This window comes from Canis aureus, chromosome 9 (genome assembly GCF_053574225.1).
Source record: "Canis aureus isolate CA01 chromosome 9, VMU_Caureus_v.1.0, whole genome shotgun sequence".
Classification (NCBI taxonomy): Eukaryota; Metazoa; Chordata; class Mammalia; order Carnivora; family Canidae; genus Canis; species Canis aureus.
In genome coordinates this window covers 47,885,674-47,898,561 of record NC_135619.1, presented here as the reverse complement: position 1 = coordinate 47,898,561, position 12,888 = coordinate 47,885,674, and the positions used below count along the sequence as shown (strand labels likewise).

The window sequence follows — 12,888 nt, the reverse complement described above, 5'->3', positions numbered from 1 at the left end:
AGATGGTGCACTCCTGTGACAAGAAACTCCCACAGCAAGTGTCATGAAATTGGGGTTCTCAGATGATCCGGGGGCTGAAATTCAGTGCTCGCGGTGAGAAGGCTGGTAGGGAGGTCACAAGGCCAAACTCAGACAAAACTGTGAAGCTGGCAGAATTTATCCTCAGCCCTGTCACTCTCCTCACAGCCCTCACCCCCCTCTGCCAAGTTTCCAATGCCACATACTCTTCCTGGACATTCTGGTCTCCTTTCCCAGCCTGCCAACCTGGGCAGCTGGGAAGATTCAGAATTGAATATTCCATGCTTCTGCTTATTTGAATTTGCATTTAATTAGCTCTCAGTGATTAAGAGGGCAAAAGATCTGAAAAGATACTTCACTAAGGAAGATATAAGGGTGGCAAATAAGTACGTGAAAAAGGTGAGCTCCATTATTAGCCATTAGGGAGATACATACTGTATCCACAGTGAGCTACCAGTAGACATTCACCAGAATGGCAAATTAAATTGCCATCAAAAAATTGAATTTTTTAAAATTAAAAAGATTAAACATACTAAGTATTGGCAAGAATGTAGAGCAATTGGAAGTCCCATACGCTGCTGCTGGACATGCAAAATGATATAGCCACTGTGGAAAAGTGTTGACAGTTTCTTAAAAGCATAAATGTACATATTCCATGTGACCCAGATATTCCCCTTTTAGATATTCACCCAAGATAAATGAAAGCAGATGTCCACACAATGATGTACACGAACATTCATAGCAGCTTCATTACAACAGCCCCAAACTATAAACAACCTATATGAGTCTAATCCTATATGAGCTGCCATAACAAGATCCCACAGACTGCACTGCTTTAACAGCAGAAATTCATTTTCTCACAGTTCTGGAGGCTGGAAAGTCCAAGATCAGGGTTCCAGTAGTGTTGAGATTTTGGTAAGGGCTCTCTGTCTGGCCCACAGATGGCCACTCTGTCCTCATGGGGCCTTTCCTCTGAGGGCGCTTGGAAAGATAAAGAGCATAAGCAAGCAAGAGAGTTTGCTAGTATTTCTTCTTATAAGGACACTAATCCTCTCCAATCGGGGCCCCACCCTTCTGACTTCATTTTTCCTTGATTACTTCCTAAAGACCCTATTTCCAAATAGAGTCACATTGGGGGTTAGGGTCTCAACATATTAATTGGGGAAAGGAAGAGTCACATGTCAGTGCATAGCTTAACCCAAATATCCATCAACAGAGGAATGGCTAAACTAGTTATGCTGTGTCCACACAATGTATACTTCAGCAATTCAAAAGAATAAACTATCAATGTACTCAACACTATAGATAAAACTCAAAATAATCATGCAGAGTGAAAGAAGCTAGACAAAAAAGAGAATACATACTAGGTGATCTCATTTATATAAAATCTTAGGCCACTGGGTGGCTCAGTTGGTTAAGCATCTGACTCTTACTTTAGGCTCGGGTCACAATCTCAGGGTCATGAGATTAAGCCCTGCTTTGGGCTTCCCATTGAGTATGGATCCTGCTTAAGATTCTCTCTCTCCCTCTCTTTCTGCCCCTCTCCCTGCTTGGGTACATACTCTCTCTCTTAAAAAAAAAAATCTTAGAAATGCAAAGCTATCAATAGCAACAGAAAGCAGAACTGTGATGATCTGGGGATGGGGAAAGGTGAGTGGAACAGGAGGGAGGGATTACAAAGTGGCACAAGAGCATCTGTAGAGTTGTATGTTCATTATCCTGATTGTACTGATGGCTTCATAGATAATGGTGTTATTATCATATTGTCTGCTTGAAACCCATGAAGCTTACCATTTCAGTCATACCTCATACCTTGGAGTTGTAAAACATACCTTGTAAAGCATACCTTGAAGCTGTAAAACAATTTGCATTTTATAAGCTCTCACTTGGGTGGGTTTAATTCATTTGTAGCAATGCTGACCTCTCTTACATACCCTGTACAGAACTATTTCTGGCTCTTCCCTCACTCTTGGCCTCCTTGTCTGAACCAGGATTTTCTTTTCTTTCTTTTCCACCAAATATTGAGAGGTCTGCCTACCTATAGAGACAAACAACAATTAAGGGTAGAAAAGAATTTTCTTCTAAAACATATTTTGAAATCTGAATAAAATTACTAAACACATTTAATATGGCTTTATTTATCACTGTGTATTAACTGGTCATTGGGGAAATGACGGGCCATGCCTGGGGATGCCAGGATATCACCTGAGAAATCACGTGCCCTTTGAATGTATGATGATGTCTGACCTGTGCACCTGTGGGTTGATGCATAGGCGGCAATTACCACTAATGCATCTACATAGTGATTGATAGTCTGCAACTTCATTGATCATTTCAATATATATTTGGAAGAACATCAATATGTTTGGGTATCATCCAAGGGCTAAGATTAAGTCCCCAAGCTCTGAAGCTCCAATGAATCTATCCTCTCCCATGGACAGCAGGGGCTGGTAGATGCTGGCCATGCCCTAGCAGTGACAATAAGAGCTGGGGTGTCTGGAGCAGAAGAAATGAGGCCCAGCTATCTCACAGTATGAAAAACATGGTCACAATACTTTGCAGCTTCTGCCATCAGGCGGTGGAGTCTGTGTGCCTGCTTCTTGACTTTGGGCTGGCCTTGTGACTTGCTTGAACTGATGGGATGTGGCAAAAATCACAATATGCAAGTTTCAGAACCTAGGCCTAAGAGTTCTTACAGCTCCCCAGTGGCCCTCTTGGCACACTCTTGCAGCCATGTAAGCTTGCATTAGGCTACTGAATGACATCAGGGGGACAGGAACGTCTGACAGCATCAAGCTGTCCCAGGCCGTAAGTGAGCTCATCTTAGATCGTTGTGTTCCAGTCAACCCACCAGAAGACTGCAAGCACATGAGTGACCCCATGTGAGCCTGGATAAGCCCAGCCCCAACTGCAGAATAATGAGCAAATAGATAATTGTCATTGTAAGTGGTTAAATTTGGGGGTGGCTTGTTATGTAGTAATAAGATACCTACGATGCTCACCCAAGGGCCAGCCACACGTGAAATCTAAGGTCGTTGCCAGTAAGCTCCTAAGAACCACTTAGTAGTATTTTTTATCATAATAGTGGGCAAGTCACTCACCATCTACACCTCAATTATTTTGCTCTTCAAACAGGAACATCATTATGTATTAGAGAGAGTGTGTTGAAAAAATTTATTCTTGTAGCATGTTTCTGTATGTAGTTGTTGGGGAGTGAAAAGTTTAGCCACATATTTAGAAAGTGGGTCTGTTTTGATAGCTTTGGCTAATAAGACTTCTCTGTTGAGGCTGTCCTTAAATAGAATTAATGTCAGGCTATTCTGGTTTTACTAGCAGATAGTCTTCAGACTACTGATTACTGCCTCTTCCTTCTTATCTACCCACCCCTTCTCCCCACCCCATGTCCTTCTTCATCATCTTTGGGGCAGGAGATCCAGGGTGGATGCTGCAGCCTTTCATCCTTTTCTTTTAGGACAGACTGTATCTTTTTAAGACTTATTTATTTATTTGAGAAAGAGACAGAGTGTGTGATGTGCAAGCATGGGGGGGAGGGGCAGGGGAGAGGGAAAGAGAAGTGCAAGCACACTCTGCACTGAATGTGGAGTCCAACTCAGGGTTGGATTCCAGGACCCTGAGATCATAACCTGAACCAAAACCAAGGGTCGGATGCTTAACTAACAGTGCCACCCAGGTGCTCCTAGGACAGAATGTATCTTATTAGTACCCCTTGCTCCTAGCACAGTGCCCTAAATGTAATGGGTGCTCACTATATTTCGAATGATAACACTGTTAAACTGCCAATGCTTGGGTAGGAAGACCCAAAGAAGGTAAAAACTTCATTATTTTATTATAGAGGGAAGCTGCCTTTTAAAAGAGGCACCTACCAAAACCCATGTTTGGATGGATACAACAAAGGACTTGGGGCAGATCTTGGTATGCAAGAATTGTCTGAGTTGTCTTTTTTAGTTTCCTAAGACAAAGCCAGTGGAAGAAGGAATTGTCCTGGAGGAAGAAAGCAATCAAGATGAGTTTCCCAGCTAGAGCTGTGTCTCATCCCTTGTATGTGGTTGACTTTTGGGGACAGGTTGGAGAAGTAAGCATTGGAGGCCAGGGACCCTCCTTGAATGAAAGGGATCCAATATTCAGACAACATTTCTTTGGGGTTTAATATTATTCAACACTTTTGATGCCTCAGGTGAGTCCAGCTAAGGTCAACAGGCAGAAGGGGACACCAAGGCTCCCCAAAGGGTAACTTAAATCGGTGGTGGTGGGGGAACCTGGAATGGCAATTTGTACTCAGCACCAGCAGAGACTGTCATATTGGAAAGGCCCATGTGGGCAGTGAGGTGTATACACCTGAAAACCTTGCCTGACCTAGTCACCTGGGACTTTGAATAAGCTTCAGAAACAGTAACTACATGTACATGTGAGGCACACAGATGAAACTCTAGGAGCCCGGCCCTTTAGAGGTGTAGCAAGGCCATGATAACACCCAGAGGTTAAAGCTCTGGCCTGGCGGACCAGTGGGAGAAGAGACCTCTATTCCTTATACTCTGACAACTATTTTCTCTCTGATTAAGGGTGTCAGTGTGGGGTGTGGAGCTGAAGTCTCTGGGTTCAAGCCCCAGTCCTACCAATACTGCTTACAGAGTTCTTATAAGGATTAAATGAGAGATGGATGCATTTAACTTGCTTAGAATAATACTTGATGCAGGGTGAAAGGTCAATAAATGTTGGTTATGTGCTTTCATAGGTATAGGCAAAGATTGTATAGGGCTTTGCAAAATGTCTTTTTATCTTTTCTGTTTTTTGTGTGTGTGTGGTTTTTTCTTTGTTTTTTGTTTTGTTTTGTTTTGTTTTTTGTTTTTGAGAGGAGGCAGGGGAGGGGAAGAGGCAAAAGGAGAAGGAGAGAAAGAATCTCCACACTGGGTGTGGAGCCCAACCCAGGGCTTGGGGCTCGATCTCATGACCCTGAGATGATGGCCTGTGCCAAAATCAAGAGTCTGGCACTTAACTGACTGAACCACCCAGGCACCCCCAAAATGTCCTTCTTTTAGTAGTGGTCCCACAGGCAGCAATGGCTAGATTCTCTTGCTTCTGTAAGTCACTGGCAGTGAGTGAGGACCAGCGTTCTGTCACAAGACCACCAATGGCTCTTTCTGTTGCCTGTGATGCTGTTTTCAGAGGGATATCATGTCCCAGGTGTGAGTTTGACACCACATCTCTGGCAGCTGATCCTAAAAAAACAGCAACTCGGAGCCCTCTAGGTGTCCTTCAGCCTCAAGGTGGTTCCCTTTGTCCCAACCTCAAGGTGAGCACAGAATGCATAGGATTTAGAGCTATCACCAAAGGTAGCTCGCATGGCAAAACTGGACTCAAGCTGTCTGATTGGACATTAAAGAGTAATGGGACCTTGTTCTGTATAGCTCAACTGCAGTGAAGTGGCTCACCTCCATTACTTTCAAATTCCTTCTCTCACAGTGTCTCTCAAAGTGTGGTCCTGGATGAGCAGCAGCAGTATTACCTGGGTACGGGGTAGAAATGCCAAATGTCAAGCTCCATCCCAGACTTCTTGAATCAAAAACTCTGGGGTGGGGCGCAGCAATTTCTGTTTAAAGAAGCTCTTGGAGAGCAGCCCAGGTGGCTCAGCAATTTAGCGCCGCCTTCAGCCAAGGGCCTGATCCTGGAGACCTGGGATCCAGTTCCACGTCGGGCTCCCCACATGGAGCCTGCTTCTCCTTCTGCCTGTGTCTCTGCCTCTCTCTCTCTCTGCCTCTCTCTCTCTCTTTCTCTGTCTCTCTCTCTCTGTCTCTCATGAATAAATAAATAAAATCTTAAAAAAAAAAAGTTATTGGGAAGGTTCTGGTGCTTATGAAATTGTTGGAGTGCTCTATCCCTGACAAATGGTTGTTTGCCCAGTCTCTGCTGGACCTCCTGTGATGGAGAACTCACCACCACTGAGAAGTCCCTGTAAACACCTTCTGCCAATCAAACTCCTTGTCATTTTCTTTCCTTAGTTCTAAGTCTACCATGTAATTGAGTCACTTGGAGGAGTTTACATATATACATACATAGGTACCAGGTAACTTACTTTGTATACATTATATTTAATTAAGACTTGAACGTGTTTAAATTGTCTTATTTGGATTCTGTATCCTTACTGTCATAATTCGCATAATTTACAGATCTCAGGTGGTAATGGAAGCAAATTCTCTAGGGTTTCTGTAACCAGATTCTTTGTCAAGTATTTATTGCCCAATGAAACATTTATATAGAGAGATTAATAACATTCTTTTTTTTTTTTTAAGATTAAGAACAGTCTTATCCTTAAAGAAAAGAAAGTGAATTGCACTGTGGAAGAAGACATGAAGTGGTGGAAAAGACTCTGGTGTGGTGCTAATAAAACCTGAGTTCTCTCTGTGATCTGCTACTGTGCTGTTGAGTATGCCACTTACTTTCCCTGCACCCAAGCTTACCAATCTGTAAAATAACAGGGTTGGATTAATGATCTATTATTAGGGATTCTATGAGTCTTATTTTGGGAGACAACTTTATGAGATATGGAATGTATTTTCATAAGGGATCTGTGTTGACTGGAAAGAATACAGAATGTCCATTAAGAACACCTGTGACATGCCTGGTGGGCTTAGAAGAGCACACAACTCTTGATCTTGGGGTCTTGAGTGTGAACCCCACATTGGGAGTAGAGATTACTAAATAAATAAACTTTAAAAAAAAGGGAGGAGTGGAACCTGGGTGGCTTAGTCAGTTGAGCATCTGACTCTTGATCTCAGCTCAGGTCTTGATCTCAGGGTTGTGAGTCCAGGTCCTGTATTGGGCTCCATACTAGAAGTGCAGCCTACTAAAAAAAGAGCATTTATGACAAAAATCACAGACCTGTCTCTTCAAGTATCACTTGTATCCTACCCTGGAATCTGGGTCCTTATTCTTTGCTTTGGAAATGAGCAATAGGTGGCTTAGCAGAATGGGGAACAGGTGTGGAAGGAGCTAACAGGGACTTTGGAGAAATGACAGACTTGCTTTCCTGAAATAAGTTTGAGCCTTCAGCCAAACGACACGTGTATATTTCCATAAATAAAAAAAAACTCATGGTAAATATAGATTCATTAAAGAGTCTTAAAAATTGGATCTAGGCTTGGGATATAGGCTTGGGTACAGGACACGATGCAACCGTCCTCTCTCTCCTGACCTTTCCTTGTCTTTTCTTCACTCACCCATGGGCTTTTTGTCCAAAAAGAAGATGTGTCAGGACTCTGGTTATAAATACCTGATCGGCTAATTTAGTTCAAAAGATTCTTATTTTTTGAGTGATGGGTACTGGAGAGGCTACAGCTTTAAAGGGACAACTGAACAATTGAGAGCAGGACACCGGCTGCCCTGAGCTCAGCAGGGTAGCTGGGGATCTTTTCTATGTGGTGCTGCTATGAGATGAGCCTCTGTATTTGTCTCAGCTCTAAATCCAGATTTTCCAGGAAGAGATTCTGATTGCCTAGCTTAGGTCCCATGTCCATCCTGTGATCAGAGGGAAGGATCCTGTGATTAGCAACCTCACCTGCAGAGCATGGGCCAGGATGGAAAAGCCCCCCAAAGGTGTGTGTGTGTGGCGGAGTGGGGTCTGACATGCTACCATAAGGGAGAGTGGGGAGGTGCAGACAAACATCATAGTGTCTAATGCTTCAAAACTTCTCAGGGATAATTGCAAAAACAGCAAGTTCAGTTAACACCAGTGTGTTCCCATGGCACACCTGGGTAATTTCAGGAGCTTTGAGGGCTGGCTGGTCAGAAGGCTGACATCCAGCAGTAGTTTATATCATAGAGGGTACAGCCAACTTTTTTTTCTTCTTATGAGGCTTGTTATGGTTGACATTCAATAATATTCATTAACTGATTGGCTGAATGAATGAATGACACAACTCTTACATAGGCTAGGAGAGGACTTCTGTTCAACACTAGCCTGAGCTGAATTTGTTTAGAAACTGCTTAATTATGAACCTTTCAGCTGCAAGTGATTGAAGCCCATCAAAGCTATCTTTAATGAAAGATGGTCCTTGCTGGGCTATCATTCCGGTGGGCAGGGACAGATTTGAACCTCGTCCTGAATATCAGGGAGCCTCTGCCTCTTGTCTTCCCTCCTCTCCAAGCCTCTGCTCCACGCTTCCACCCAGATGTGGCAGCTTGGCATTCTTTAACTGTCAAGCTACCTTGTCAGAAGATAGTGGTCCATGCCTCCAGAATTTGTATCTCTTCTTCTCAAAGCCCCAGGTGACTGTGACCGACTGACCTTCAGTCCCATTCCAAACACAGAACAGGGACTCTACATGTCCTACCTGGGGCAAGGGGTCTGCTCCTAATTCAATCAAGTAAAATGGCTGGTGGTGCTTAGAGGAGGTGGGATGGGAAGGGAGCACCATTACATCATGAATTTGGCTCCAGGAGTTCTTGGAAAAGAAAGGATGTGAACAGACGACCCAACTGGTGTCTCCTACAGAAGCCAGATAGTGTAATATTTGCTTATATTTGTATGATGCCTTCAGAATACTTGATTCTAGGCCTGTGTGAGGTAAGCACATCAGGTAATAGCCTTTCTTTCATATCTTACTTTATTTCACTCTGCTGTAGTGTCTGTTTTTCTTTTATTCTTTTTTTTTTTTTTTTTTTTTTTTTAGTATGGAATGCTTCACGAATTTGCGTGTCATCCTTGTGCAGGGGCCATGCTAATCTTCTCTGTATCGTTCCAATTTTAGTATATGTGCTGCTGAAGTGAGCACTGTGTTGTCTTTTTTTCAATTCTTGTCTTTCCCACTTGACTTTACATTTACTGAGGACAGAGACCATACCCTATGTATCCTTGCATCTCTATCCCCAGTACCTAGCTCTGGGCTCTGTACATGGTGGCATCTAAGTGATGCTTGTTCAGTTGAATTCCTATTTTTACAGGTGAGAAAACTGAGTTGCACAGTATTTCAATATAGACAAGCCCTCAAGAGCCCCCAGTTAGGCTGTGGCTTATACCAGGTTGCCGGCTGAGCAAGAGGGTCTGCGACACAGCTCATAAAGATCATACTTTAAGACAGAGGGCCCAGGCCCTGACATTAGATGCCTCCAGAAAGGGTCTTTGCCAGAGGAGGTAGACAAGCAAGTAAAGAAGGCAGGATATTACCACTTTCATTCCCTTGGGACTTGACTCAGCAGCTATCTTCATTGTCTGACACTTGAACTTGATGGGAAAGAAAGGAGAAAGAAGCTGAGGGGGACATTACTATTTTGGGAAGCTTTCTACTACATGACAAGAAGCAGTCAGGGACACCTACAAGGGTTTTATGGTTCCTGAACTGATCTAGATCTTCTAGCTCTGCCTCTCACCAAATGACCAGGGCAAGTCACTTCACCTCTTTGTGTCATCCTCCCAGGGCTGTGTGAGGGCTCAACAAGAATATGTAGGGGAAAGCCCTTTACAGATGGAAGGTCACTATATAAGTACTATTATGTCTCTCCATTCAAGGAGGACATACAGAAATTGCGCCCCACAAAGGTAAAGAGGCCAAGTCTTTCTGATGGTCCAGGATGGGCAGCAGATGGCAGTGCAAAGCACTGGGGGCTCCAAATGTGGGTCCGTCCTACGGGACCCAGAGAGAAAGCCTCCTGTGTCTTCAGGATATCTAGGAAAGGGTTCCTAGTGTGTGAAGCTTTGTGCTAGGTGTTAAAGGAATTTGCTAGGCAGAGGAAGTGATGTCTGCGGGAGGTGGTAGGATTATAGCAGGGTGATTACCTGGGATGGAATTACCAAAGGGCTCGAGGCTGATATTACTACTGTCAGACACTGTTAGGATCTCACATTTCTTCTGCAGATGCCACACTTGGCAATCTGCTTTCATGGGTACCAACCAAGAAGGCTCTTGGACACCACAGGCTCTTGATTCCTCTTGCCCAGCTTGCTGGTAGCTTCCACTCCTCTGTTCAGTTTTGTTTCATCAGAACTGGGAGAGATCTTGAGAAACAATCTGGTGTCATCCTCTGCACCAAGGCAGGTGTAGATTGCTATCCTCGTTTTTTGGAAGAGGCAGCTGTGGGCAAGAGGGGGCTCTAGTTGGTAACTAGGGACACAGAACTCAGGACAGTTTGTCCTAGAGTTCTTGGTCTCCTCTATCAAGATGCTTCTTTTCTTTGGTGACTTTCAAGTTTCAAACCCCCATTTTCAGGTAATATTTGCGGTATTCCTTATTTACATGTAATATTTCGACTCCTTTCTTGGCCACAGGTTATAAAAAGGAGAAGCTGATGGGAGGGAGCAAACTGAATGGGGCACTGGAAATCTCATAGACAAAAGCTAGCAATCCTACCCAGTGGAAAGGCTCCTTATCCAAACCTCTGACCTCGGGAGTGCTAAGAACCAGGACCACTATTTTCATAGCCAAGGACAGCAAGCCAAGGATAGCCCAGTGCTATAATTTTAAGGGTTTCAAGGTTTATCAGAATGAAGTGCTATTATTTTATTTTCCTCTTTCCTTTCCTTCTCACCTAGCCACATTAGTGACTTGGTGTCCTGGCGCCAGAAGAGAGGAAGGGAGACAAAGTGGACGGCATGCACAGGCTCAGCCACGGCTCATGAGGTACACGGATGGCTCAGCCTGTGCTTGCAGAGCTGCAGAGGGAGGCAGTGGAGAGAGGAGGGCACGGTTGCAGTAACTGGAGGAACAGGAGACAAGTGTGCTGACTGCGGGTTATTAATAGGCACCAAGACCTATATTTACAACTAGTGGCTTAAATTAGGAGCAGAACAGTCACACCTAGCCAAATCCATGCCCCACACCAAAGACACCTGAATTGTGCAAAGTGACCATTCTGAACCCAGCTCACCCAGTTTAGTAAGCAGGCGGCCTCAGGTCGGAGTAGCCAGATCTCTGAGATCTCTAGTGCTCACTTAGGATGTCTGTCGCAATTCTGCCCATGGGGAGCAGGCCGCAGAGCACAGAGCACCATTCTCTTTAAAGGCAGGGAGGGAGGAAGGGCAAAAAACAGGTAGGAGGGAGGGAGGGAGGAAGGGAGGAATGTAGGCAGGTAGGAAGGAAGGGAGGATTAAGAGAGAGAGGAAAAACAAGATGCCAGGTTGCTCAAGTCAAAACCTAAGCTCAGGCCAAGCCCCTGGGAGGTTTTCTGTTCCTCCACATCCAGCCCACTTCTCAATGGGGAAATTGTTCCATTTCACCCCCGGAGAGAGCTTCTACTCACGACGTGCCAGAGGCTCAGAAGCGGAGCATGGGAATTTAAATGTCTAGAGGCCAAGGATAACCCCCAGTGCTGGCGCAGAAAGGTGCCTCCCAAGGCTGCTAGTTCTCAGGCAGGTATGGGACTGAGTTGAAACCCGACTGTCTCTGCACTCTCCCTGGGGCCCAAACAGACGACCCCAGTCAGTCCTCCAGCTGGGTGAGAACCTCTGGACTAGGGATCCTCTGAGGTGGAGACTATGCTGCATCTCCAGTGGTGGCAGGGGTTCAGCCTGGCCCTGGGCTTGGACGCCTGGGCTCAGCCTCTGAGTTTGGGAAGAAGAAAGGGAAGGGGAGGGTGAAGGGTGAGTGGGCTGCCCCATGTGTCAACCCCTAAGGAATTAGATTTCTAGTGGGAAAGCTTGGGAATCCTCACGACTGGGTCTAGTGCTTGTGCTATGTCCTGCTGTATTACCACACGGAATAGCCTCTCTGAGCCTCAGTTTCCTTATTAGTAAAGTTGGCTAAAAAGAATATCCACCTTATAGGATTTTTTTTTGAGGGCCCCAGGAGGTAATATCACTTCTGCCTTGATTAAGGGTTCCCTATGTCCCAGGCATTGATTTTAGTGCTGCCCATGTATCATCTCAATCCTTAAAATCACTTTAGACCTCAGAGGATTACAGACCTACATGATCATCAAATCGTACCTATCAAACATATCCAGTTATTCATACATTAATTATACCTCAATGAAGCTCTTAAAACACTTTAGGGGTTACGATTTTTTTTATCCTGATTTTTTTTGCAGTCGAAACTGAGGCTTAACACATAGTTTAATTGTCTTAGACCAACAGCAAGTCATAGCAGAAGGGGGATTCGAACCCAAACAGTCTGGCTTCAGAGTCTATACTTTTAATCAGCGCACCAGTGCTCTTATGCAAAAGTGCCTTTGGAACTGTAAACCATTGTTTGAAGGTCAGTTGTTACAATCAGTGTCATAGTTGGTAGGTCGGTGGCATTGTCTTTGTATACTGGTTGAGGGCATATGGATCAGTTCCTAAACTCCGTAAGTGCTCAGTCACTCTGCCCTCCCTTGTCCTTGTCCCCAAGAGAGGACATGATGCAAAAGAAGGAATGTCAGTTTCATCATGTACAGAGCTATTGTGCAGGATGGCAAGTGCAGGTAATAAAATAATAAAGAGACCACACAGCTGCAAGCAATTGCACCTGACCTGGGTATCAATAAAATCCAAGGAGGCAAAGAAGAGAAAGCCTCAGGTTGGATCTCCTCTCCCTTTAGTAAGACAGAAAGCTTAGGATAGTTTCCCTGATGTTCTGCAGGCCTGGCAGGCTGCCCTCTGACCTCACACAGGCTCCATTCCATAACCTAGGAAACACTCATCCATCCTCCAAAAGGCCTAACCAGTGTCAGGAGACTCAAGTCTCATGTCTGTGAGCAAAAGGTTAATAGCTTCCTGTATGCAAGGCAGAGCTAATTTCAAAGGTTTCTTTGGGTAGAAGTTGGGAAAGCCCAATGCTAAAACAGGAAGTATTTATCATTTGGGCCTGGATGTTTTCTAGTCATTATGGTGCCCTTAGTCACCTTATGGAGGTGATGTTTTCACTGACTGTTACAACTTAA

At 44.5% G+C, this 12,888-nt stretch overlaps 1 protein-coding gene, 1 long non-coding RNA gene and 1 other non-coding gene across 13 annotated transcripts in view; 1 reads left to right on the top strand and 2 right to left on the bottom strand.

The window, feature by feature from the left end:
- LOC144320837 (uncharacterized) overlaps nt 1–6,438 on the top strand; it is a 41,273-nt gene extending 34,835 nt beyond the window's left edge. For all 11 annotated transcript variants that reach the window (XR_013386473.1, XR_013386469.1, XR_013386466.1 and 8 more), the window contains one exon: nt 6,327–6,438. Coding sequence is in view for 1 of the 11 variants with exons in the window: in XM_077909827.1 (XP_077765953.1) it covers nt 6,327–6,331 (5 nt within the window). In the remaining 10 variants the exon portion in view is untranslated. The remainder of the gene's footprint in view (nt 1–6,326) is intronic.
- LOC144320838 (uncharacterized) lies at nt 1,878–12,592 on the bottom strand. The gene is made up of 5 exons (XR_013386476.1): nt 12,479–12,592; nt 9,809–10,103; nt 6,771–6,880; nt 5,469–5,542; nt 1,878–2,056 (listed from the first exon to the last, which is right to left on the bottom strand). It is a non-coding gene; the product is annotated as an uncharacterized LOC144320838 (long non-coding RNA).
- On the bottom strand, nt 8,701–8,807 carry LOC144321503 (U6 spliceosomal RNA). The gene has a single exon (XR_013387146.1). It is a non-coding gene; the product is annotated as a U6 spliceosomal RNA (small nuclear RNA).
- Nucleotides 12,593–12,888: the final 296 nt, after the last annotated feature.